This window comes from Babjeviella inositovora (genome assembly GCF_001661335.1).
Source record: "Babjeviella inositovora NRRL Y-12698 unplaced genomic scaffold BABINscaffold_7, whole genome shotgun sequence".
Lineage (NCBI taxonomy): Eukaryota > Fungi > Ascomycota > Pichiomycetes > Serinales > Babjeviella > Babjeviella inositovora.
Window position 1 is genome coordinate 251,772 of NW_017566844.1, and position 20,707 is coordinate 272,478.

Here is a 20,707-nt window from a genome sequence, read left to right on the forward strand (position 1 = left end):
GGGATGAAGCTGAAAAATCGATAAATGGGGTAATGGTCCAGCTCTCAGATATTTATGATTAGAATACTGACTTACCAGGAGGCACTGAGCTTCTCCGTCATGAGGTACAATTATGCATTGAATATGGAGTTAGATTACCGTGTAACTGAATTCACCATCCATACACCTCGTAATCTTCCCTTTCGGGAGAGCTGTTACACAGCACTTGCACTCTTCGGCCTAGATAGCTCTTTCGGCTAGCCCACAACCAAGTTACTACTAACACCCATCTTATTGTCCACTGATTTCGAAAGCATTGGGGTCTGCTAACAGGGACCACTACAGTTAGACCTACCTGACCATTAACTCCAAAACTTACTGTCAGAGTTAGAGAGTTGTTTCAGGAACCTTATGAGGTTCCAGTTGAGGCTACTAGGATTGTTTGATAATGAGTATCTGAAACTAATCCTGTCGCATAAAGCAAATGAGGCACCGAAGAAAGCTATATAAGGAAGTAGTTTTCCAGATCTAAGAATGATCTTGGTTTTAATATTATCTTTATTTTTGTGGAAGATCACGATAAGTAACTTGTGAATCAATGACTGATTACAACCCCCCGACTGGAATACCAACAGGCGCTGGAACCCTGACACTTACAAGTACAAGCGCCAGTGGTTTAGTGGTAAAATCCAACGTTGCCATCGTTGGGCCCCCGGTTCGATTCCGGGCTGGCGCATTCTTTTTTCCTCTGATGGGATCTGACGGACAACCTTAGATGATCTTCGGTGCCGTCTGAACCCCCATTAATGAGAGTGTGTGCATTTGACCTTTCTTCCTGCACGACAGCCCGGAGTAGTAATCCGTTTCCCCTCAGTGGCTAGCACGCGCGCACTCTTTCGCGGCCCGACGGACTTTTCTGGGGCTCCCCACAGAAACCCGTGCGGCTCTCGGATATCTTTCCACTTTGCCATGCCGTGACTAACTTTATAAGTATCCGTGTCCGCACTAAACACTCTTTTCTTCCTTACTACCGATAAAATATCACAACTGACACCATCAATCTACCATTCAAATTATTATGCCAGAACTTCCATCCAGACCTATTATCGTCGTCGGGGGTGGGCTCGCGGGGTTGTCCGCGGCACACCAGGCGTACCTCAACGGGAGCAACGTAGTGCTCATTGACAAACAGTCATTTTTCGGGGGCAATTCCACCAAGGCAACCTCTGGGATCAACGGGGCCTTGACCAGAACGCAGATCGATTTGAAGCTTGCGGACTCAGTCCAGCAATTCTATGAAGACACCATGAAGACGGCGAAGGACAGAGCCAACCCTGAATTGATCAAGGTCTTGACGTACAACTCTGCGGATGCGGTGCACTGGTTGCAGGAGGTGTTCGGGCTTGACTTGACGCTTGTGTCGAGATTGGGCGGCCATTCGCAACCGAGAACGCACAGAGGCAAGGACTCCAAGTTTCCCGGCATGGCCATCACCTATGCGTTGATGGAGAAATTGGAGCAGTTGGCGGAGGATGAGCCAGAAAGGGTCGCGTTAATTAAAAAGGCTGAGGCCACCAACTTGCTCAAACAGGGAGCCAAGACTACAGGGGTCAAGTATGTCCAGGACAAAAAGACACAGCTGTTGAGCGGGCCTGTGATTATGGCGACCGGTGGCTACGCCGCGGATTTTACCAAGACGTCTTTGTTGAAGCAGTACAGACCAGACATCATCGACCTTCCGTCGACTAACGGGACGCATGCCACTGGTGACGGTCAGAAGATCATCTTGCAGAACGGCGGGGTAGGCATCGACATGGACAAGGTCCAGGTGCATCCTACCGGGCTTCTCCAGATCGACTCCCCGCCCACCAAGATTGGCGGGGCCAGTGCAAAGTTGCCGCGCTACTTGTTCTTGGGTGCAGAGGCCTTGCGCGGCGAGGGGGGGTTCATGATTGACTCCACGGGGCGCCGCTTCTGCGACGAGTTGGGCACCAGAGACTACGTTTCTGGAGAAATGACCAAGGTCAAGGGCCCGATCAGATTGATCTTAAACTCTAAGGCCGCCAACAACTTGGCCTTCCATGTCAAACACTACACCCACCGCGGATTGATGAAGCCCCAGAAGGCAGCCGACATTGCCAAGGAGATGGGCATCGAGCTCAGCGTATTGAAGGAGGAAATGTCCAAGTACAATCGGTACGCCGAGGGAAAGGCCAAGGATCCGTTTGGCAAGCAGTTTTTCCCATCCACCCCTCTTGCCGTAGACGACGACTTCCATGTGTCTTTTGTCACCAGAGTTTTGCACTTCACCATGGGTGGGGTCAAGATTAACCTGAAGTCTGAGGTTTTGGATGCCAAGAACAAGGTCATCGAGGGTCTCTATGCCGCGGGTGAGTTGGCTGGTGGGATTCACGGGCACAACCGATTGGGAGGCTCTTCCTTGCTCGGATGTGTGGTTTACGGTAGAGTCGCTGCTGATGCCGCCACCAACCACTTGTTGCAGACCTTGTCGGTGGCACCTGTTTCCACCGCACAGCAGAGATTGAAGCAGATCAGTATCCACTTGGATCCAAATGTACCGGACAGAGTCACGATTGACTGGGGTAATGGCGAGGTGACATCGCCCGTTGAGACCCCAGCTAAGACAGTTAAAGCTCCTGCCAAGGCCTCGGCCAAGAAGGCGCCAGTGAAGAAGCCGGTGGTCAAGGCGTTCAAGATCCCAGCGAAGGAGTACACCTTGGCCGAGGTTGCCAAGCACAACACCGCGGGGGACTGCTGGGTCATTGTGAAGGACTGTGTATTGGACTGCACCGGCTTCTTGGCTGACCACCCGGGCGGTGAGCAGTCAATTATCAACTTTGCCGGCATGGATGCCACCGAGGTGTTTGCGATGTTGCACGAAGACCGTGTCATTCCGAAGTACGCTGCCAGTTCCGTCATCGGGCGCGTCAAGGGAAAGACTCCTAAGTTAGAGCTCTAAGGTTTTTATGTTTTATGGAATTTGAAGTCATGTTTGAACACTAGATGTATGCTACAGAAAGAATTCAGAGTTGCATATGCGAAGATGCTCCAGGAAGAATAGGTGATAAGATATTAGTATATGCCTTGGGTTATCTTTTCCTATGGGTTTGTACGATGTAGGGTGAATAAGTGGCGGCTCTGGTTTGTACGGGGAGGTGAATGTTCTGGTATCTAGGATTATCTGAGATAGTTTTCTCCATTATAGCACTGTGGGGTTGTACAGGGTGGTGAACAGTCAACCAGGTAACCTTGGTATACTTTCTGGTGCTTAACTCTGCATATGCAAGAGCTCGTGCCCTGACAAAATTTCTGCTACATGCAGCCCTCACCGTTTTCGAGAAAGCAAAATTTTCCACGCGTTACCCGTCTTTGACGCGCATATGTGAGAGGGAGCTATAAAAGCACGTCGATGTCCGCCCGTTTCTGGAAACCCTTATGTTCTCCTTTCTTCATATTAACTTTGTCCAAAAGTAATCCATCACATTAGACAGTGCGTTGATTAGTCTGCACAAGTCGGTCAGTTTTTGGCTGAAGGGTGCGGGACTCCAATCTAGTATTTACGCGATAGCTGATGGGGAGAGCAACATTTGTCATTATAAGAACCCGTCTGGATTAACCATCTGAAAGAGGGGTGTCAGTTGACAAAGATATCTTTTGTATACTATATAGTTACTTCGCCGGAAGCAACGGAAATCCTCTTACGGGGTACAATGCACGCGATACAGCGATTTCATATGTAGAAGATGGCCTGATCCCGGTCAGTGGTATTGACGGCAATGGAACTAGCCATGGATAGTTTCAGCAATTCTCGTCAATATCGTGCCACAGAATTCTGGCAACAAATGCATATAACCATCTCACCACCGGTGCGGGTGGGCTGAAAGCTGGTGCTCATTAGGTAACGTAAGCCGCTGGTTTCGGTTTTACTTTGTTTCTTCGACTTCCAAGTTATATTTCTTTATATCTTTGGCGATCTTGTCCACGGCAGCATTGTGTTCAGTAATCTCAGGGGTTGTGATCCTTTTAATTGAAGTAGGGAGCCGTGAGTGCGTACTTCCTTGCAACGGTGTGAAATCGTCTTCACTGGCAATTTTGTAGACGGTAGCGTCCTTGTGCTTCAGGTACATGTAGTTTCGTAAGGCCATTGCGTATTATTTAATACAGTGATAGATAGGGTTTGAGGTGTAAGGTGGATGGTTTCAGGAAATAATAATCGGAGTATCTATAACCGCAGCTCAAGACCGGGCTGAGGGCGGTTTTATATATCGAGTGAAATTTTGCGAGGAGCTAATGTGACAAAGAAACCTGTGGATTGGCGATTTATCTATAAATGACTAATGTTGGAGGTATGCAGTCGATTTGCATAGTGCAGGAATTATGGAATATAGATATCCATACACTGGATTCAATCGTTACCTACGAGCAGACAGCTAAACCTGACCGGAGTGGTCGGGTTGTTTCGACCGCATAAACGGTGCTATCTGACATAAAGGAAGGTCGAATTTGACTCGCACTGTGCACGAAGCTCTCCGCTAAAATGGCAATAATCATTGAAGAGAGGCAATTGATTCATTTAATCATCAACTATACTGCCAAACTAGCACATAAAATTCATGATGCTTGCCATGGACTGCAGTGGAGTTACGCATATCGAAATAGCTCTGCGCGTATCTCTAAAAAGTGGTATGACTTTTTCATGCACAAGTGGTTTTGTTCATATCAAAATTGCAAACGGGTAGTTAAGCCTCTTCGCCATATGCATCATTATCCAAACTGTCGTGTAATTCGAAACTATTAAAAGTGGCGCCACCCGTACGGCATAGCTTTTTATGCTCTGGCGTTCTCAAATCCAGTACACAAGCATGTACCCGTGGGGGGTTTCAGACTATTGTTAGGGGGGTATCGGGGAAGGTATACTGGACATTATCTGGCATACTTTTAAAACGAAGAAAGGCTCTTATTTTAGAGATGGACCTGTGGAAGGAGCTATTTGTGTACCGTTGGTATCCAGCCGTCGACTATGGTTCTTATTATCTTAAAAGACCAAGCTCACCAAGAGTGATATAACTCGGAGCGGGTCCTGAGTTCGGGGCCTTTGGTGAAGTAGGAATGTCTCTGCGCAAGTGGAAAAGGCGTAAGTCCTAGAGGCACCCGGGTATTTGGCCGCAGATAATTACTAGCTGTTGCCAAAATAAGCAGCCCCTCCGGTTAAACCATTAACCGGGATTGCAAGCAAGGAAAGCAACACTGTTAGGTTATCTATAGCCTTATACAGCCTGTCATTCATACCTTGCTGGCTAGAGACCGTATGTGATTGCCAGCCCGCTAGATTTTGAGTGTACCCAGTAATGCAACATGAATTTTAAACTACTTCATAGGGGTAAAACAAGAGGGTTTATCCTGTTAAATTTCAAGTACCATCCAACAGTGAATTCGACTCGGGGCCTTCCACTCTAAGTTGAATAGCGGCTATACCCCTGAGACGGTGTCTCAAATAGCTTTATAATTTCCATGCCTATCTAATACACCCACTTGTTTGGCACGCTCTTCGTTATTGAGACATTGTAAGCCATGAAGAACGCGAGCTTACAACTGACACCCATTGTGACCTTGTCCCCGGCCCTTGATTCCTTTCATGGCCCCTTTGCAACAGCTACAAATTATGTGATAATATTTTTTTTTAAGCAAGAATAGAGATATATATATATAAGATACATATACGCCTGGTTAGAGGAAGAAAAAGAGAACAGGCGCCAGTTATGCAGCGCTAAGCAACATTTCTACCACCTGCCCCGTTTATAGAACTAAAGTTTTCTGGTGACTACACAAGGGTTTATGAGTCTAAGACAGCGGTTTCCATGCTAGCTTGAAAACAAATAGCAACGGAAATAACAAGCTAACTTAGAAACACTTGTGGTGGACAATAGAAGGACCAGATTCATCGTATTCCTGCTTGGAGATCCACATCTGTTGGAAGGTGGACAAAGAAGCCAAAATGGAACCACCAATCCAGACAGAGTACTTTCTCTCAGGTGGGGCAATGATCTTGACCTTCATGGAGGATGGGGCCAAGGCGGTGATTTCCTTCTGCATACGCTCGGCGATACCTGGGAACATGGTGGTACCACCAGACATGACGATGTTACCGTACAACTCCTTTCTGACATCAACATCACACTTCATGATGGAGTTGTAAGTAGTCTGGTCGATACCAGCAGCTTCCAAGCCGAGGAGGGATGGGTGGAAGATGGCTTCTGGGGCTCTGAAACGTTCGTTACCGATGGTGATAACCTGGCCATCTGGCAATTCGTAGGACTTTTCAATGGCAGAGGACTGGGCGGAGGTCTGCAATTCCTGGTCAAAGTCGTGAGCGACGTAGCACAACTTCTCCTTGATGTCACGAACGATTTCACGTTCGGCGGTGGTGGAGAATGTGTAACCACGTTCGGACAACATCTTCATCAAGTAGTCGGTCAAGTCACGGCCGGCAAGGTCGATACGCAAGATGGCGTGTGGCAAAGCAAAACCGGAGTAGATTGGCACGACGTGGGTGACACCGTCACCAGAGTCCAAGACAATACCGGTGGTACGACCGGAAGAATACAAGGACAAAACGGCCTGGATGTTGACGTAGAAGGCCGGAACGTTGAAGGTTTCAAACATGATCTGGGTCATCTTTTCTCTGTTGGACTTAGGGTTCATTGGGGCCTCGGTCAACAAGACTGGGTGCTCTTCTGGGGCAACACGCAACTCGTTGTAGAAGGTGTGGTGCCAGATCTTTTCCATGTCGTCCCAGTTGGTCACGATACCGTGCTCAATTGGGTAACGCAAGGTCAAGATACCTCTCTTGGACTGGGCTTCGTCACCAACGTAGGAGTCCTTCTGGTTCATCCCGACCATGATACCTTGGTGTCTTGGTCTACCAACGATGGATGGGAAGACGGCTCTTGGAGCGTCATCACCGGCGAAACCGGCTTTGCACATACCGGAACCGTTATCAATAACTAAAGCAGCAACTTCTTCTAGAGGGGCGTTAGTATGTGTGGAAGATGAGAGCTCATGCCGGCCGATCGATTAGTGGATTGATGGCTGGAGCCAATGCCCCGTCTTCCAAGATCCGATATCCATCAATGATGATGCAATCAATCAAACAGCAACTGCATTGGGGGTTATGGTGGCAATCTTTTGGGTGGCGATTGCAGAATGCTGAGATGGGGGCGATTGACAGGATCACCCGTTGACAGTAACCTGGGCCAAAACAACAAACGGATCAAACCAACAAGATTCTCAGAGTTGTCTTATATACATACCACCGTCCATTTTGTCTTATGTTTATCTATAGATATATATAGTGGGAGGAGCCAATTGTAAACAACGAGGAAGAGAGCAAGCGCTAAAATAGCAAAACCGAACACGCGCAGCGATAGGAATTTCGTCGGGAGGTGAGCTTTTCCAACAAAAGGGCTGGCCGGCAGGGAGTGCGAATTGGACTGCTGATCGGCCGGGATCGAGCTTGATAGGGGCGAGACGCATGTGCTGTCCACTTTATCGGGGGCACTGACGCGTCGGAGGGAGGGATTTTCTTATGTAATCCAGGCGGGTAACCCCGGTATGTACCGATCCGGGGGGTGGCGTCGAGGGTAGCGTGGGCAAAATGTTGCCGCATTGGGCAGGAACTGCGCCTGCTGCGCGCTTGCCGGCAGTGCTCGGACTCTGGTCACCACACCGATAGACCCAGCCTGTGGTTTTTTTTTCGAGCAGGAAGCCAAGATTGTAGGGGCTCAGCCTGGAGGTTATCGGCTTGTGCCATTTTCTTGGATGGCACTGCGTACTGGCGGTTTTAATCTACAGGCACCACGCCTGATCCAAGTAGTCTAACAAAAATCCACTATGGGTGCGTAGATTAAGAGCACTGGCAAATCGAAAGAGGCTATGTTTCTACTGTATGGAGGCGGTTCGGAAGCTAGCTGCCTTTCTATGTGTTTGCCTGCATGGATTATAAAACCTGGCTGTGTAGTGCGTTTTATTGTGATAGATACTATGCAGTTATTTATTATAAAGACTATCTGTAGCGAGCCTGCTGGGACCCTTTTTCGGCCCTTTGGCTTCTGGCTTCCATCTTGGCCTGCCTTTTACTCTTGGTAGGCTCGACCTTGGCGCCTTCTGCAGCCTTCTTTCCGCTGGAGCTGCCCATGAACATCTCCTTAAGGCCCTTTAAAAATCCGAAGGACTTGTAGCCGGCGTACCCGGGAATGGCCAACCACAACCACCAGACCTTGTTGGAGCCGAAAAGGATCATCAACACGTCCAAGGCCAACGTGAAGTAGACAATGTCAAACAACCATTCGGTGACACCCTGCTGGGTCAAATCAGCACCCGCCAGCACAACCACCTTCCCATCGTACTTTGGACGGCCAAACCTCTCAATGGCATACTCAGCGCCGACCAACGGCAAACTGAAGAAAATAAACGGCTTCTTGGACCCCGGTCTGTGGAAGACAAACAAAACGAGGAGTGCAAGCACATTGATCGCTAAGGACACGGTGTGTACGCTCTTTAACGTCTGGGTGTTGGCGACCGCCAACTTTTTGTCAGATGCACCAGCCATTTTGATAGATACAGTGTGTGTAGTGTACGGTGAATCTAGGATGTGCCATATATACCGTGCAACGTAGAGAAATCCAATGCCTGTGTGCCGGAGAAACGTGATGCCGATAGTCTGACACTGGCCGTACATTGGGGGGAATGATACTGGAAGAAACCCACGATTTAAAGACAGTATTCCGGCAAATAAAGTTATATTTGCAGCCTCAAATTTGAACCCAGGTATCTACAGTTATCGTATGAAGGATTAGAGTGCTATAAGAGGTGGATATTGGCTTTAGAACATGGGCTGTAGTGCTAACAGTAGCCGTTTACGATTATTTTCTTACAAATGCCACTTGAATCTAAGTTGAATAGCTTTATATCAAAAGCATAGCTGTTCCATATGCGTTTTAATCTTCAGGATAGCGCTATCAGCTCATAACGGTGTCATCGCCTTTAAACTCTATACGACAGGTGCGGCGGAAATATCGTGCAATATTTTATACGCTTGACATGTAACGATCCCACGGCTTTCGAGTGAAAAGTCGGTGGTTTCTGCTTTACATTTAAACACCAATTCCTCGGGAGAGTAAACCATTCGCGGTAATCACACCTTCTACAAAAATGTTCACAATAGATATCCTAACCCAGTACTTCTGGAAGTTTGACGCCCTTGTCACGGCTCAATTCTCCCGCAATGCAATCCTTTCCGCCCACACTGATACCTTTACGGGTAAATACATCACATTGGTGGTGCTCACAACCTTTACGGTAGTGCTCGTTTACCAAACTATCTATAGCATCGGTCTTAGGCTAGACTGGTGGGAATACCATGCGAAAGAGATCTTCAGGGAGCTTCCAGTGCACTGTGCCCATTTGTACGTGGATGTCAATGTGGTACAGACGCCATCGGACAAAGGCTTGCAATTGGCGCTGTTGTCAAAGAACACCAAGACACCCCAATACAAAGCGATCTGTGCCTTCCCCCGGCCCATCCGGTACAACATTGAGTTTGGCCCCGAGGATTTTGATCTGAAGCACAACGACGACCCCGAATTTGGATACGGCTCCAAATTGGACCACTTAAGAGGAAAGATATTGCTACTTATCAAGGGGATATCAGTTAAAGAAGGCCACTTGGAATCGTTGGAACGTGCCAGCGCCAGTAGTGTTAGGGTGTTCAAAAATGGCAAAGAGTTTTCCGTTGATCAGGATGGGGAATATTTATGCATTCTCGGCATCGAGACTGGTAACCGAATCCTGGCATTTATTGAGATTGAAGCAACGAACAGTCTTTAACTACCACCAAGGGAATGTGTATTAAAGGTGCTACTGAATTATGAGGATGTTGTCAGCTGATATCCTTTCACCTCGGAACGTAGGATATTCTAGCTACAGATTGTGCCGCCTTTCGGCATCCTACCTTTCTCAGTCATAAGAACCTCTACTCCTCCTCTTCTTCTGTTTGTCAACCGATAAATGTATTCTCTCGACCGACGAACTATCCATTACCTACTAGATATATCACGGAACGCACGTTTTCATTGATCTAAGGATTACCTGTAGAGGCACAAATCAGACTATATAAGCAGTACCGTTCGAATCTTCCAGTTCTCACTTTTTACTCTGCTCCATGAGATTACTCGTCCATTCAAACAACTTTAGCAACTTTGCCAACTTGGACTCGTTATCACTCACCCGCGAAACTGGCCTAGCCGGCTCGCCTTTCTGCCTTGGTTTCCCTCTTGTACCGCTCGATGCCATCCCAGTGAACAACTGTGACGCCGGGCTGAAATCGCAATCCTCGATGCTGGTATTGCTGTGAGAAAGAATTGCCTTGTTGATGTCCGTAGCCAAAGTGCTTCTCAACCGCAAGTCAAACAATTGGACTAGTTCGGCAGGAAGCTGGGAGGTTTCTGGGTTGCTAACAGCCTCTGGAGACAAATCATTGAAACAGAGCAAGGCCATGGTCAATTCCAACTCCTTGAAGTAGTCTTCATTGTATTTGACCCTATTCAATAGGTTATCCTTCACGTACGCCAAAATCTCGTTCAAAAACACCTGCTCTTCCGCATCGCTGGGCCCGTCTACCGGCATCTGGCGAGACCGGATTATCTCAATAACGTTGAGCTTCAACAACTGGAATACCAAGTAGTCTCCGTGGTCAAGAATTTGCGGAAACCACCGCTTTAAAAAGCCAATAGCCTGTGGTATCTGCCCTTCGAGAATAGACGATTTAATGAGGTTGCGCTTATGGATCGTTTGAAGACCGTAGATTAACTTTGGGTTTTTCAACACCCATTCCTCGGTCTCATCCACCGGGCAGTCCGCCGTAGCAGATTCCAGGAAGAACTTCTCGTACCCTTTCATATACTCGTCTTGCATGGCCATCTGCTGATTGGCTTGGGCGATTTCAAACAAGTTCACATTTTTGTAGGCAATCTGGGGTTCATCCTCCACCTGTGCGTCTTCGTCCAAGGCGAGATCCGTAGTCATGTAGCTTCCTAGTTCCAATCCTAGTTCCTGTCCGAAGCTTTCTATAGCATGGGCGTGCCCCTCGATGATCAAGTAGTTTAACACAATGTGGTTGAGCATGGTGTCCATGTCGTCTGTCGCGGTTTCGTGGAGGTCGAAGGCCCTAATCGGAAGCATGGTGGAACGCTTTGCAGAATCGAGAGCTGCCAGGAGGGCTGATTGACTATCTTCGGAGCCGGCTTTTACGCTTGCCATGGGTACAGAGCTGATGGGGGCCAGTTAAGGACTTGAAGCGGGGACAAGGTGGAAAATCGGTGAGCTGGGATAGGGAACAGTTTAGGATCTTGTATCACAGGCGCAGATCTAGAATATAGCAGAGATGGGTAAATAATAGATGGAATACAGAATATATTTTATTGATTGATCAGAGTAGAACGAGCGGACCCCGACAGTTGGTTCTGGATGGATGCAGCAACTTGGGTTACGATAAGATTCGCTGATGCGGGGCAAAGGGCCTAACTGGCTTTGATTACATAAGCAACAATACCTCTACTACACCGCTATGCCACTTTGCGTATTTGCTGACCAGGATATCTAATAAATTTTCACTTGCCGGGAATTACCTCTAACCGATGCAGAGTCTGACTGTCAATGTGGATATCGATAGGATAGCAGCCTCACCCATATCGCGTAAGTGGTCTCCGAGATCTGTACCAGTATGCACCATGTTCTGTAAGCTCTACACTTATCTTAATATGCGAATGACTATTTAGCAAAAGGGGATATACACAAAACAAAACCCTTAAAAAAACAAAAACCCCGAAAAAAACAAAAGCAAGACAAAATTCGTAATTATAATTATGAGGAAAGAATGCGGGACTGATTATTTGACGTTCAACGAGTAGTACTTGTAGATCCCGCGTTCCATCTGGTTCTTGTGGAACTCGTTTCCCCTACTTTTGTTGAAAGCACCTTTAGAACAGTTGATTTTCCGGGAGGCGTACTGGAGAAACTCCGGTACTTCCACCTTGGTCACGATCTTCTTTCCGGTCTTCATGTCATAGCGCACCAAGGAGGTACCGCCGGAGAACTTGGCCAAGTCCACGTAGTCGGAGCCGCTGGCGTCCGGCTTCAATAAGTTCAACCAGCCTCTTCTACCTTGGTTGTCGAAAAATTTCCAGACCTTTTTGGAAAAGACGGCCGGAGAGCTTTCGGTGGCGGGGATGCAAGAGGTGATCGACACGGTCTGATAGGCCTCATAGGCCAAAGTTTGTAACACTTCGGCGTCGAACTCGATCGACTCTAATGCAGGGAAGCTGGCTGCTTGCTGCTGCATCAAGTGGCTGATGGTGTAGCGGTTGAACTTGGCAACCCCTAACAAGTTGATGAGCTTGATCTGGGACTCTTTGCCCTTTAAAAATTCCACCACATCGGCAAGAGTGATGTCCTTCGCAAAAGCCAAGGTGACAGACTGCAACTTCGGGAACTGCTTCTTGACGATGGCAAGCGTGGTGGCATCGATTGGCAAGCCGCCCAAGTTCAAGTACTCCAAGTTTGGCGCATTCAAGCCCCGCAACACTTCGTGCAACTGCTCAGCGGTGAACGGAGCAACCACGGATGAGTCAACCTGCAAGTTGAGCCACTTGAGAGCACCGCCGGAGTTCCTGATGGACGGGTGGTACATCAAGAATTGCATCAAGTCGTTAGTGGTAACCTTGCAGCAGCGCGCCAAAGACAAGTGGGTCAACTTGGCGGTCAACGGCATGCAATTCACCAAGATCTTGGAGGTGACCTGGGTGTGAGACAAGTCCAACTTGGAAACGTTAGTCAAGCGAGGCAAGATTTTGGTAAACACGTCTACGGACAAGTTGGTGCAGTCATGGAAGGACACGTTGCGCAAGTTCGCCGTTGGAGCGGCATCACCGATGGTCATATCCTGGAAGGCGCGCGCAAACTTGTCACTGTTGGCGCCGCAGAAATCCACAGTCTCTAACGTCGGCAAGCTGTTGAACAAGAACGTCAACAACCGTGCATCCATGTCGTCCTGGATGGACTCACTCGCCAAGAACTCCCTCAAGTTAGGGGTCTCGGTCAAGCAGGCGTGAATGGTGTCGGAAGTGACCATTTGGATCTCTTGCATCATGCGGTTGGTTCTCCCCAAGCCTACGGAGGTGAACTCCTGAAAGTCAATGACTTCGACAAACTGGCCCAAGTATGGGGAGGCTACCAAGGTGTGCAAGAACTTGTCAAAGGATTGTGGACGGGTGAAGTTCGCATACTGATACAAGAGCTTGACAGACATCCCGTGCATGGCCTTGTTCAAGGGAAGGATAGACTTCGCAAAGCTCTCCAAGTTGGTAATGATAGATGTAGCATTTTCGTTGTCATAGTAGACCAAGTCGACAATATTCTTGATGATTTCTAAAGGGAGCTGGGCAGCATCAGGAGCGGCGACGAGATGGGGGATATTCTTGCTATCGTTGTAAAGAACTGGGGTTGCTTGGGCTGGGTGTTCGAAAGCAATCAGTTGGTTCATTAAATTGAGAAAGGGGGCAAAATATGAACTGGGGGTTGTGGGTATAGACGTCCGTTCTTTGAAGTACGAGTATGGAGGGTATTAGAATTAAGCAATCTCGGGCAGGGTATTACTAGAAGATTACTATGCAGATAAGGGTATTTCGTTATAATCAGTAAGCGTGAGTGACAGAAAAGGTTGAAAGCTACCAGAGTAGGCAGAGAGAGGCCGAGTTGGTTTTATACAGTAGGAAGATTTTGCCTGGCATGCTTTTTTTTTCTTGTTAGATAATGCGTGACGGGATCACTGGTGGAAAAAAGAAACTCGTGCGGGCAAGGTGCGGAACTTTAAGCGCGAGCCCGTGAAACGAGCGCATCTCTGTGTCGAGTGCCGTTCTCAGTGCGTTTTGTGCGTATTCACACTGTGAGATATCGGAAAACCTGCGCCTAGACAAGAAAAAGAAACGACGAGGGGCGAGCTACCCGCGGTTAGCACAAGTAATTAAGGTTAAACATGTCAAAGTGACACCACGCCGAGTCATGCCCGTCTTCAAACTGTGGCGTAGAGATCCAAGATATAAGCGTAAGAACCGACGAAAGGCATTAAACGGTAAGCGTGTCAAGGATACATTTTATGACCCCTCCGTATACCAAACACTTCTGGTGTGTAAATGGATGTGCACTAGTTCAGAGTAGGACGAGAAGAATTCTGCTTCTGGTAGGTAGTGCAACACGCATACATTTCACTCTCTATCTCTTTCCCTCACCAGGGCGGTCGTGATCACTCCCCGGCGCTCCCGCGGCAACCTTGTAAGCGCGTAACGTACCTTTCCCCCACAAACATTACTAGTGCATATTCGTGACGTTGACATGGTTTGACACATTTCTATTTGTTTTGCTGAACCAGGCGGGGTGAACAACATAACTGAGGCAAGGTAGGCCCAGCAGAAATGACCTCGTTCTGAAAAAAGCAAGGCGCACGCCCTTGTGACACTTTAAAATCGATGTCCCGGATATCCTCCCGCCTTCTAATACATAAATGCGTCGACCAATAACTCGAACAAGAAAATATTCGAAACGATTTGCCTTTGAGATAGGAATTTAAACCTCCTTTCGGTTCTTGGGTGCTGGCAGTGTGGCTTGCTTTGGAGAGTAATGACCTTGTTACCCTAATACACAGGAGAACTATTCGGTTCACTTGCGTTAGTCTCTTCCAAGCACTATATCGCCGTGCCATTCAGTGGCACTCTGCCCAAGAGCCACAATAAGTTCTGTGGCGCCGTGCAGGCTGGTGTTTGCGCCCACTGGAACCAGCCTATGAGGCATACCCGTATCCGGAAAGTTTAGGCACCTTTTTCTACCCGGGCGTAGGGTTCTCGGTTAGGCCACCCCTTAGTACTGTAGTTCGTGACCTTCCCAGCCATTCAGCACCAGCCCCCGAAAACCTTAAATTGGATGTGGCGCATATTCATGACAAATCAATATAGCCACGCCTTACAAATTGTCGACTCTATATCTCAACAATTTTATATCATGATTACCTGACTTACAACAGTTTTCAGTAAAATATGTGTATTATTTAGGCTAAATTACCGCTCTGGTCTCGCTGTAGGTGTGGCCGACAACCTCGTGGATGGCCTTCGCCACGTACTCGACATTGTCCTCGTTCAATCCGGCCATGGAGATTCTCCCGGAGCTGACCAAGTACACGGCGTGCTCCTTCTCCATTCTAGAAACCTGTAAGGCGCTTAACCCGGTGAAGGAAAACATCCCCTGCTGGGATACAATGTGTTCCCAGTTGGAGTTGCCTCCGGTTTGACCTTCCAACTTATCCAACGCCAGCTTCAAGCTAGCTCTCATCAGTGAAATACGGCTGGACATGGTGACCAAGTCCTGTTCCCATTGTTTATACAACTCCGGGGAGTTCAAGACAGTAGCAACCACCTTGGCACCGTAGGCTGGCGGGTTCGAGAGCTCAGATCTGATGATCTTCTGCAAGTTGGTGGAGACCGCCTGGAAGGCATTTTTGTTCTTGAAATCCGGGGAAATCACGTGGATGACACCGGCTCTTTCACCGTACATGCCGACGTTCTTCGCAAACGACTGGCAAATGAAGATCGGCTGTTGAGTCTTGCTCTGCTCGGCGATAGCGTAGCGCACGGCCCAGGAATCGGCTTCCAAGGACCCGGACGCAAAACCCTGGTAGGCCGAGTCAAAGATTGGCAAGTGGCCCCTATCGTTGATAGCCTTGATAATCTGCTTCCACTGCGCCTGCGTAGGGTCCAAGCCGGTGGGATTGTGAGCACATGCGTGGAGCAAGAAGATAGAGCCACGTGGGGCGGCCTCAATGGCGGCCAAGAAGCCCTTCAAGTCAAGAGATTTGGTGTCTGCGTCCCAGTACGGATACTGGGCGGTTTTCATGCCCACCGACTCGAAAATCTGTACGTGGTTGGCCCAGGTAGGATTCGAGATGTAGATGGTTTTTCTGGCCGCTTCGTTTTCACCAGCGGTGTAGAACTTGTTCAAGAACGAGGCAGCAACGTGCAAGGCACCAGTTCCCGAAAGCGATTGGATCGAGACTACGGCGTCATCCCTGATGACGGCGCTGTCACTACCCAAAATTACCTTGGCGGCGGCGGATGTGAAAGGTTGATGTCCAGAAATTGGCAAGTACTCATGGTTGTAGGTGTTGTCGCTCTGCAACTTCTTTTCGGCCAACTTGACGGCCGGCAAGATCCATGGCTTACCGCTGTTGTCTCTGTAGGCACCGATCCCCAAGTCAACCTTACTCGATCTGTCATCTGCCTTGAAACGGGCCGAAAGCCCGAACAATGGGTCTGGTGGTAAGGTTGTGATATTGGCGAAGGAGCTTGACATTATGATGTGGGAAAAAGGGTGGATTTTCTATAGTTATCTGAGATGTGGGGGGGTGTAAACGGGTGCGATGAAGCAAGTATTTATAGAAAATAAAATCTTGGAAAATTTCTCCAGCCTCGGTAATACATTCACGTCTCGTGGTGTCTCAAAGTTTGTGATACGACTATATCTATGCGTGAATTTTTCCGCCCGATGCGGAGGAGGGGTCACGAAAGGGGGTACCGTCATAGCACTGTACCCGCGTAGCCTACTCCGCTCTTTGATGCCGCACGGAACATCCGTTCCACCACACCCGGCGAGGGGCATTTTCCACAAATCTAGAACTGGCCACCCAAACCAATGGCACTTTAGCTTTTACTGTCGTGCGCATAATAGGGGTGTGAAGCGATGGATATTGCCAGCCCCTCGTGCAGCCTCTCTTTGAAAACGCCAAGGTTGCCCCACACATTCCTTCTGGAGGCTGGAGAAGTTGACAAAAGCGCGCGTCTTAAGGGGAACTAGACATCCTCGGAGTTGTAGTTCCACGAAGCTCCAACCAAAAAGGGACCCGTTGCAGATTGGGGGCGAGCTTTTTTTTTTTTACATGTATTTTTATTTATTTATTTATGACTACATACTATCCAGAAGGATCATACCGCCGGCGGGTAGAATGTCCCTAGCGGATAGAATGTCCTTGGCGGGTAAGAATATCCCTAGCGCCACGTGATGAGGACTGCTGCATCCCCTCCATTTCTAACCGTTTCCGCCCGACAGCGGTACTTCCAGGGATCCTTCGGGAAGTGTGCGGGTTGATGTTCTGGCGGTATTGCACGTGCAGGACAAATCTCGTGGTTATAGTCAGACATCCGGATTAGGCAGTAAAGTCCTATATCCCGTTTTGGACCTTGTCATGTGCGCGATTGTTAAACAAGGGAGAGATTTGATAAGATCACCGGACCTTAGCTCTAAACCCTGTGGTATCCAGAGGATTATTTGGCACACTTGCATACCCGCTCAGAGGTACATACACCAAAAGACACAGTTAGACACCTCTGGCTCATGATGAACGGATCGGCGAATGCCACTAACGTTGCTGCCGCCTCGTTTAAGAGCACCCTGTCATGGAGGCTTATCCGTGTGTTTCAGGAGGTCTACTCCATTTTGCACCAGAACTCCCAGCAGACATTGAATGAACGGCCATTATTCGGCTCTGGTCCACCCAACCCCACACAACTCACGTCCGGAGCCCTGCCAGGACCCGCAGCTGTTCCCGAGCAATCTTCATTCTACGGTTTTCTCTACTATTGCATCTCGTCCTACGCATTCCTCTGTATGATTATGGCAATAGTCATCAACCGAACGACGGTTTTTGCGTCCACAAGGGACCACCGGAAGCTCCCCAGAGGCAGTCTCTGTGTTCTCCGCATACTAGCGATCGTGCCTCTAATCTTCTGTTTGAACAACTTATTAATAGCCCTCAAGTTCTACTCGCCCGGGTGGGGTCGAGTGCTACAACCGGTTACCATGTTTGACTACGACGGGCTGAGTTACGGAAATTCGTCTTATATGCATCCGTTCGAGCCTCTGAAAGGCATGATGGTGCCGAAACACGACTTCAGACCCGGAGGACCCACCACTGACTTTTTCTGGCCGTTGTATCTCTCCATCTGTTGGTCGCAGTACTTGGAGGTGTTCATTTCCGTTGCTAGCAGCGTCCGCGTGCCAAACACCGAGACGGGACTTACGCTCTTCGAGCTCTCTTTGGTATTCCAGGAGGCGAGCTTGCACAAGTATCCCAACACGGATGTGCTTGTGATCATTCTCACGTCGCTTGTGAGCCAGTTGAGCATCCAGCTCTTGGGTTGCTGGCCGCGCGTGGCAAAGGAATACCGGTTGGTTCCGTCCACTCTTATCGGCTCCAGCTTCCTCGTCTACTTTGGGCACAAGTTTTTTACAAAGTCCATTTTCGACCTACCACACATTATCATCGTGGCATACCTTCCGCATTTAATTATGGCAGTGGTGGTAGTTGTCTGTGGGGCCATCTCCCTTATGACGTGCACGTTTACACAGGCGCGATTCGCCGACTTGAGCATCTGGAACATCTACAATGTGGACGATCCGCAGGCGGTAAAAATGTCAGACGATTTCTACACGTCTTTAGCCAACATCAGCGCCATGGCCAGTATCTCCGCTGCCAAATTGAAGCACGTGGCGCGTTCGCAGATGTTGACCTACCGCAGCGAAACGTTTATCGACGAGATGGCCAGACTGGCGCAAGAGGGGAGGGTGGGCTATGCCCATGCCGTTGACTTTCCATTGGATGTGATCATCACCTCCACTCAGGAGAAAAAAACCTCTCCCGACCCGTTTGTCGACCCTGTTGAGGAGTTATTCTCTCTGACAGAAACAAACTCGAGTTTCTTCAATCGCCAGTTTCATTTAATCCGCACGTTACGCTTGTTCTACCAGTTGCTCAAATCGTTGCGGTCCAAATCCGCGCCTGAGTTTTTGGTCAAAATGTACCCAGAGTTGGAAGAGGGAACGGGCCGAAAAGACGATAAAAGGAATGCGTACATAACTGACGATATCAGCGAGGAGGATTTGGCCCAGGACTATGTCAGGTTGTTGACTCTGGGGGACTTTAACGAGGTGGATACATCCGAAGATTTTTACGCGTGGGAAGACCTTTCCAGCGACAGTGAAGTGGAACCTGGCTACACTACCGGCCATATTGATGTCTCTCTACAAACTGGGGGTGTTGCAAACGACTCGGAAGAAGATCTTGTGAATGAGGTAATTAGTCCGCGAGAAGTGCTCCATCTCTTAATGAACTCCTCCGACCTGTCAGAGCACTCGGACCATCCAGCTTATTTAAAGTTGCACCTCTCCAATCGGCAGCCCAACCTCCCGCTAACCCGATCACGTTTCAACCAGCTTGTGCAAACGAGCCTGTCGGATGAGCCCTTTTCCGCCAATGGTGGCAGAGACAAGGACGCATATACCCTCCTCAGCGTCATCCAGGAGAAACGGCAGTTGAGTGATACTCGGAAGATGGCAGAAGAAGACGAAGATATAACTTTAAATCTCAGCTGTGTGGTGTGCCAATCGAATTACCGTGATATCATCTTCTGGCCCTGCAAATGCTTTGCCATTTGCGACGGGTGTCGGGCTAGTTTGTCGCTCAGAGATTTCGACAAGTGCGTCTGCTGTCGCAGAGATGTTAACGGGTTTAGCAAGGTGTACGTTCCATAAAGGGCCATGCCTTGGAAAACTGTCACGGCCATTGTTTTCTTTGCCACGTCCATTATCTTTTGATGCTGTCATTTTGATTCATGTACCTAATCTCACGGTAATTAGTGTATAATCTACTTGGTTTTCCTGTTATTATTTTTGGATGTTGCAGAGAACGCCCGATATCGGTATGTATTGGGGCGGTTCCTAATTAGAAGAGCACACACAGTGTATCCACGCTTGTTAAATTTACAACGCAGAGACTTTAAAATCCCGACAAAGCTCCTTGTGAATGCATACCTCGAGGGAACCCTCTTCTATGTGCACCGACCCCTTCCGTCTTACTGGGTGACGCGGCTAAAATGTTTAGACTACGTCTTTGCATCGTGGCAGTACGTCATAATGCAGATGACTCCCAAGTGTGACAAGCTTCCCAAAGTTATGAAACCCATTCTACCCCATCCTCCGTTCGTATATCTCTTTTTTATAGCCCTTTTTGGTTGCAAATTCACTCCAATACCGTTAATTTTGACTCTCAACGGGAACTCGTTTAAGCTTGACCTGAGTCTCTCCCAAAGAAGCGGCTGTTTCGTTTCAACTTATTGGCTTTGGGTTAATTAACCCGGAATATGTAGGGGTTTCATCTTCCTAATAGCAACATAGGATTTTTGTGGAGATGGACAATCAAAGTCCCTCCGTATAGTTTTAGAGAATGGCGTTTAGGACTTCCGCCCGTGACCTATACCATAGCCACACCTTGGAAACGAACGGGTCAAGTAGATATTTTCTCTCATAAGAACCTGATCAATCTACATCAAACTGTCTCAACCGTAACTTTAACCTACACAAACCTGGGTATATTTTTAGTGAGGCGATACTGATGAGGTATTGACAGTTTATCCAGGTATGATCCCCCCTACAGCCCATTACGGAAAGCCGCACTTTCTGCGGGCATGCAGCGCCGTAAAAATTTCCACCCAATTTCCACCCAATTTCCACCCTTCGGGTAGACCCATTTCGGAAAATGGCACTTTTTCTTGGC

The 20,707-nt window shown here is 48.5% G+C and overlaps 9 protein-coding genes and 1 non-coding gene across 10 annotated transcripts; 4 read left to right on the plus strand and 6 right to left on the minus strand.

The window, feature by feature from the left end:
- Positions 1–577: 577 nt before the first annotated feature.
- Positions 578–2,959, plus strand: OSM2 (fumarate reductase; the record flags this gene model as incomplete). Its single annotated transcript, XM_019130829.1, has 2 exons — positions 578–638; positions 1,065–2,959. 2 exons carry the CDS (start codon positions 578–580, stop codon positions 2,957–2,959), a joined length of 1,956 nt encoding a protein of 651 aa, XP_018984742.1.
- Positions 645–715, plus strand: BABINDRAFT_t214. Its single transcript has one exon. It is a non-coding gene; the product is annotated as a tRNA-Gly (tRNA).
- Positions 2,960–5,901: 2,942 nt separating the features above from the next.
- Positions 5,902–7,320, minus strand: ACT1 (actin; the record flags this gene model as incomplete). The annotated part of the gene is made up of 2 exons (XM_019132786.1): positions 5,902–7,022; positions 7,311–7,320. The coding sequence occupies 2 exons, from the start codon at positions 7,318–7,320 to the stop codon at positions 5,902–5,904; spliced, it is 1,131 nt and encodes a 376-aa protein (XP_018984743.1).
- Positions 7,321–8,000: 680 nt separating this feature from the next.
- BABINDRAFT_161818 (uncharacterized protein) lies at positions 8,001–8,890 on the minus strand. Its single transcript, XM_019129024.1, has one exon. It carries the CDS (start codon positions 8,606–8,608, stop codon positions 8,063–8,065), a length of 546 nt encoding a protein of 181 aa, XP_018984744.1. The 5' UTR covers positions 8,609–8,890; the 3' UTR covers positions 8,001–8,062.
- Positions 8,891–9,210: 320 nt separating this feature from the next.
- BABINDRAFT_8356 (uncharacterized protein) lies at positions 9,211–9,885 on the plus strand (the record flags this gene model as incomplete). Its single annotated transcript, XM_019132787.1, has 1 exon — positions 9,211–9,885. The coding sequence occupies one exon, from the start codon at positions 9,211–9,213 to the stop codon at positions 9,883–9,885; it is 675 nt and encodes a 224-aa protein (XP_018984745.1).
- Positions 9,886–10,200: 315 nt separating this feature from the next.
- BABINDRAFT_37006 (glucose-induced degradation complex subunit) lies at positions 10,201–11,181 on the minus strand (the record flags this gene model as incomplete). Its single annotated transcript, XM_019131795.1, has 2 exons — positions 10,201–10,836; positions 11,047–11,181. 2 exons carry the CDS (start codon positions 11,179–11,181, stop codon positions 10,201–10,203), a joined length of 771 nt encoding a protein of 256 aa, XP_018984746.1.
- A 635-nt stretch (positions 11,182–11,816) lies between these two features.
- BABINDRAFT_180557 (uncharacterized protein) lies at positions 11,817–13,597 on the minus strand (the record flags this gene model as incomplete). Its single annotated transcript, XM_019131125.1, has 2 exons — positions 11,817–13,492; positions 13,553–13,597. 2 exons carry the CDS (start codon positions 13,595–13,597, stop codon positions 11,945–11,947), a joined length of 1,593 nt encoding a protein of 530 aa, XP_018984747.1. The 3' UTR covers positions 11,817–11,944.
- A 769-nt stretch (positions 13,598–14,366) lies between these two features.
- BABINDRAFT_142530 (uncharacterized protein) lies at positions 14,367–14,921 on the minus strand. Its single transcript, XM_019127147.1, has one exon. It carries the CDS (start codon positions 14,810–14,812, stop codon positions 14,462–14,464), a length of 351 nt encoding a protein of 116 aa, XP_018984748.1. The 5' UTR covers positions 14,813–14,921; the 3' UTR covers positions 14,367–14,461.
- A 238-nt stretch (positions 14,922–15,159) lies between these two features.
- On the minus strand, positions 15,160–16,452 carry BABINDRAFT_37523 (uncharacterized protein; the record flags this gene model as incomplete). The annotated part of the gene is made up of 1 exon (XM_019131824.1): positions 15,160–16,452. One exon carries the CDS (start codon positions 16,450–16,452, stop codon positions 15,160–15,162), a length of 1,293 nt encoding a protein of 430 aa, XP_018984749.1.
- Positions 16,453–17,101: 649 nt separating this feature from the next.
- On the plus strand, positions 17,102–20,219 carry BABINDRAFT_167286 (putative ubiquitin-protein ligase; the record flags this gene model as incomplete). The annotated part of the gene is made up of 4 exons (XM_019130501.1): positions 17,102–17,132; positions 17,417–19,673; positions 19,926–20,057; positions 20,156–20,219. 4 exons carry the CDS (start codon positions 17,102–17,104, stop codon positions 20,217–20,219), a joined length of 2,484 nt encoding a protein of 827 aa, XP_018984750.1.
- Positions 20,220–20,707: the final 488 nt, after the last annotated feature.

Bases quoted from the DNA above. Each gene is read 5' to 3' on its own strand.
- BABINDRAFT_161818 (XM_019129024.1), bottom strand. From the start codon at position 8,608: ATGGCTGGTGCATCTGACAAAAAGTTGGCGGTCGCCAACACCCAGACG.
- BABINDRAFT_142530 (XM_019127147.1), bottom strand. From the start codon at position 14,812: ATGGCACGGCGATATAGTGCTTGGAAGAGACTAACGCAAGTGAACCGA.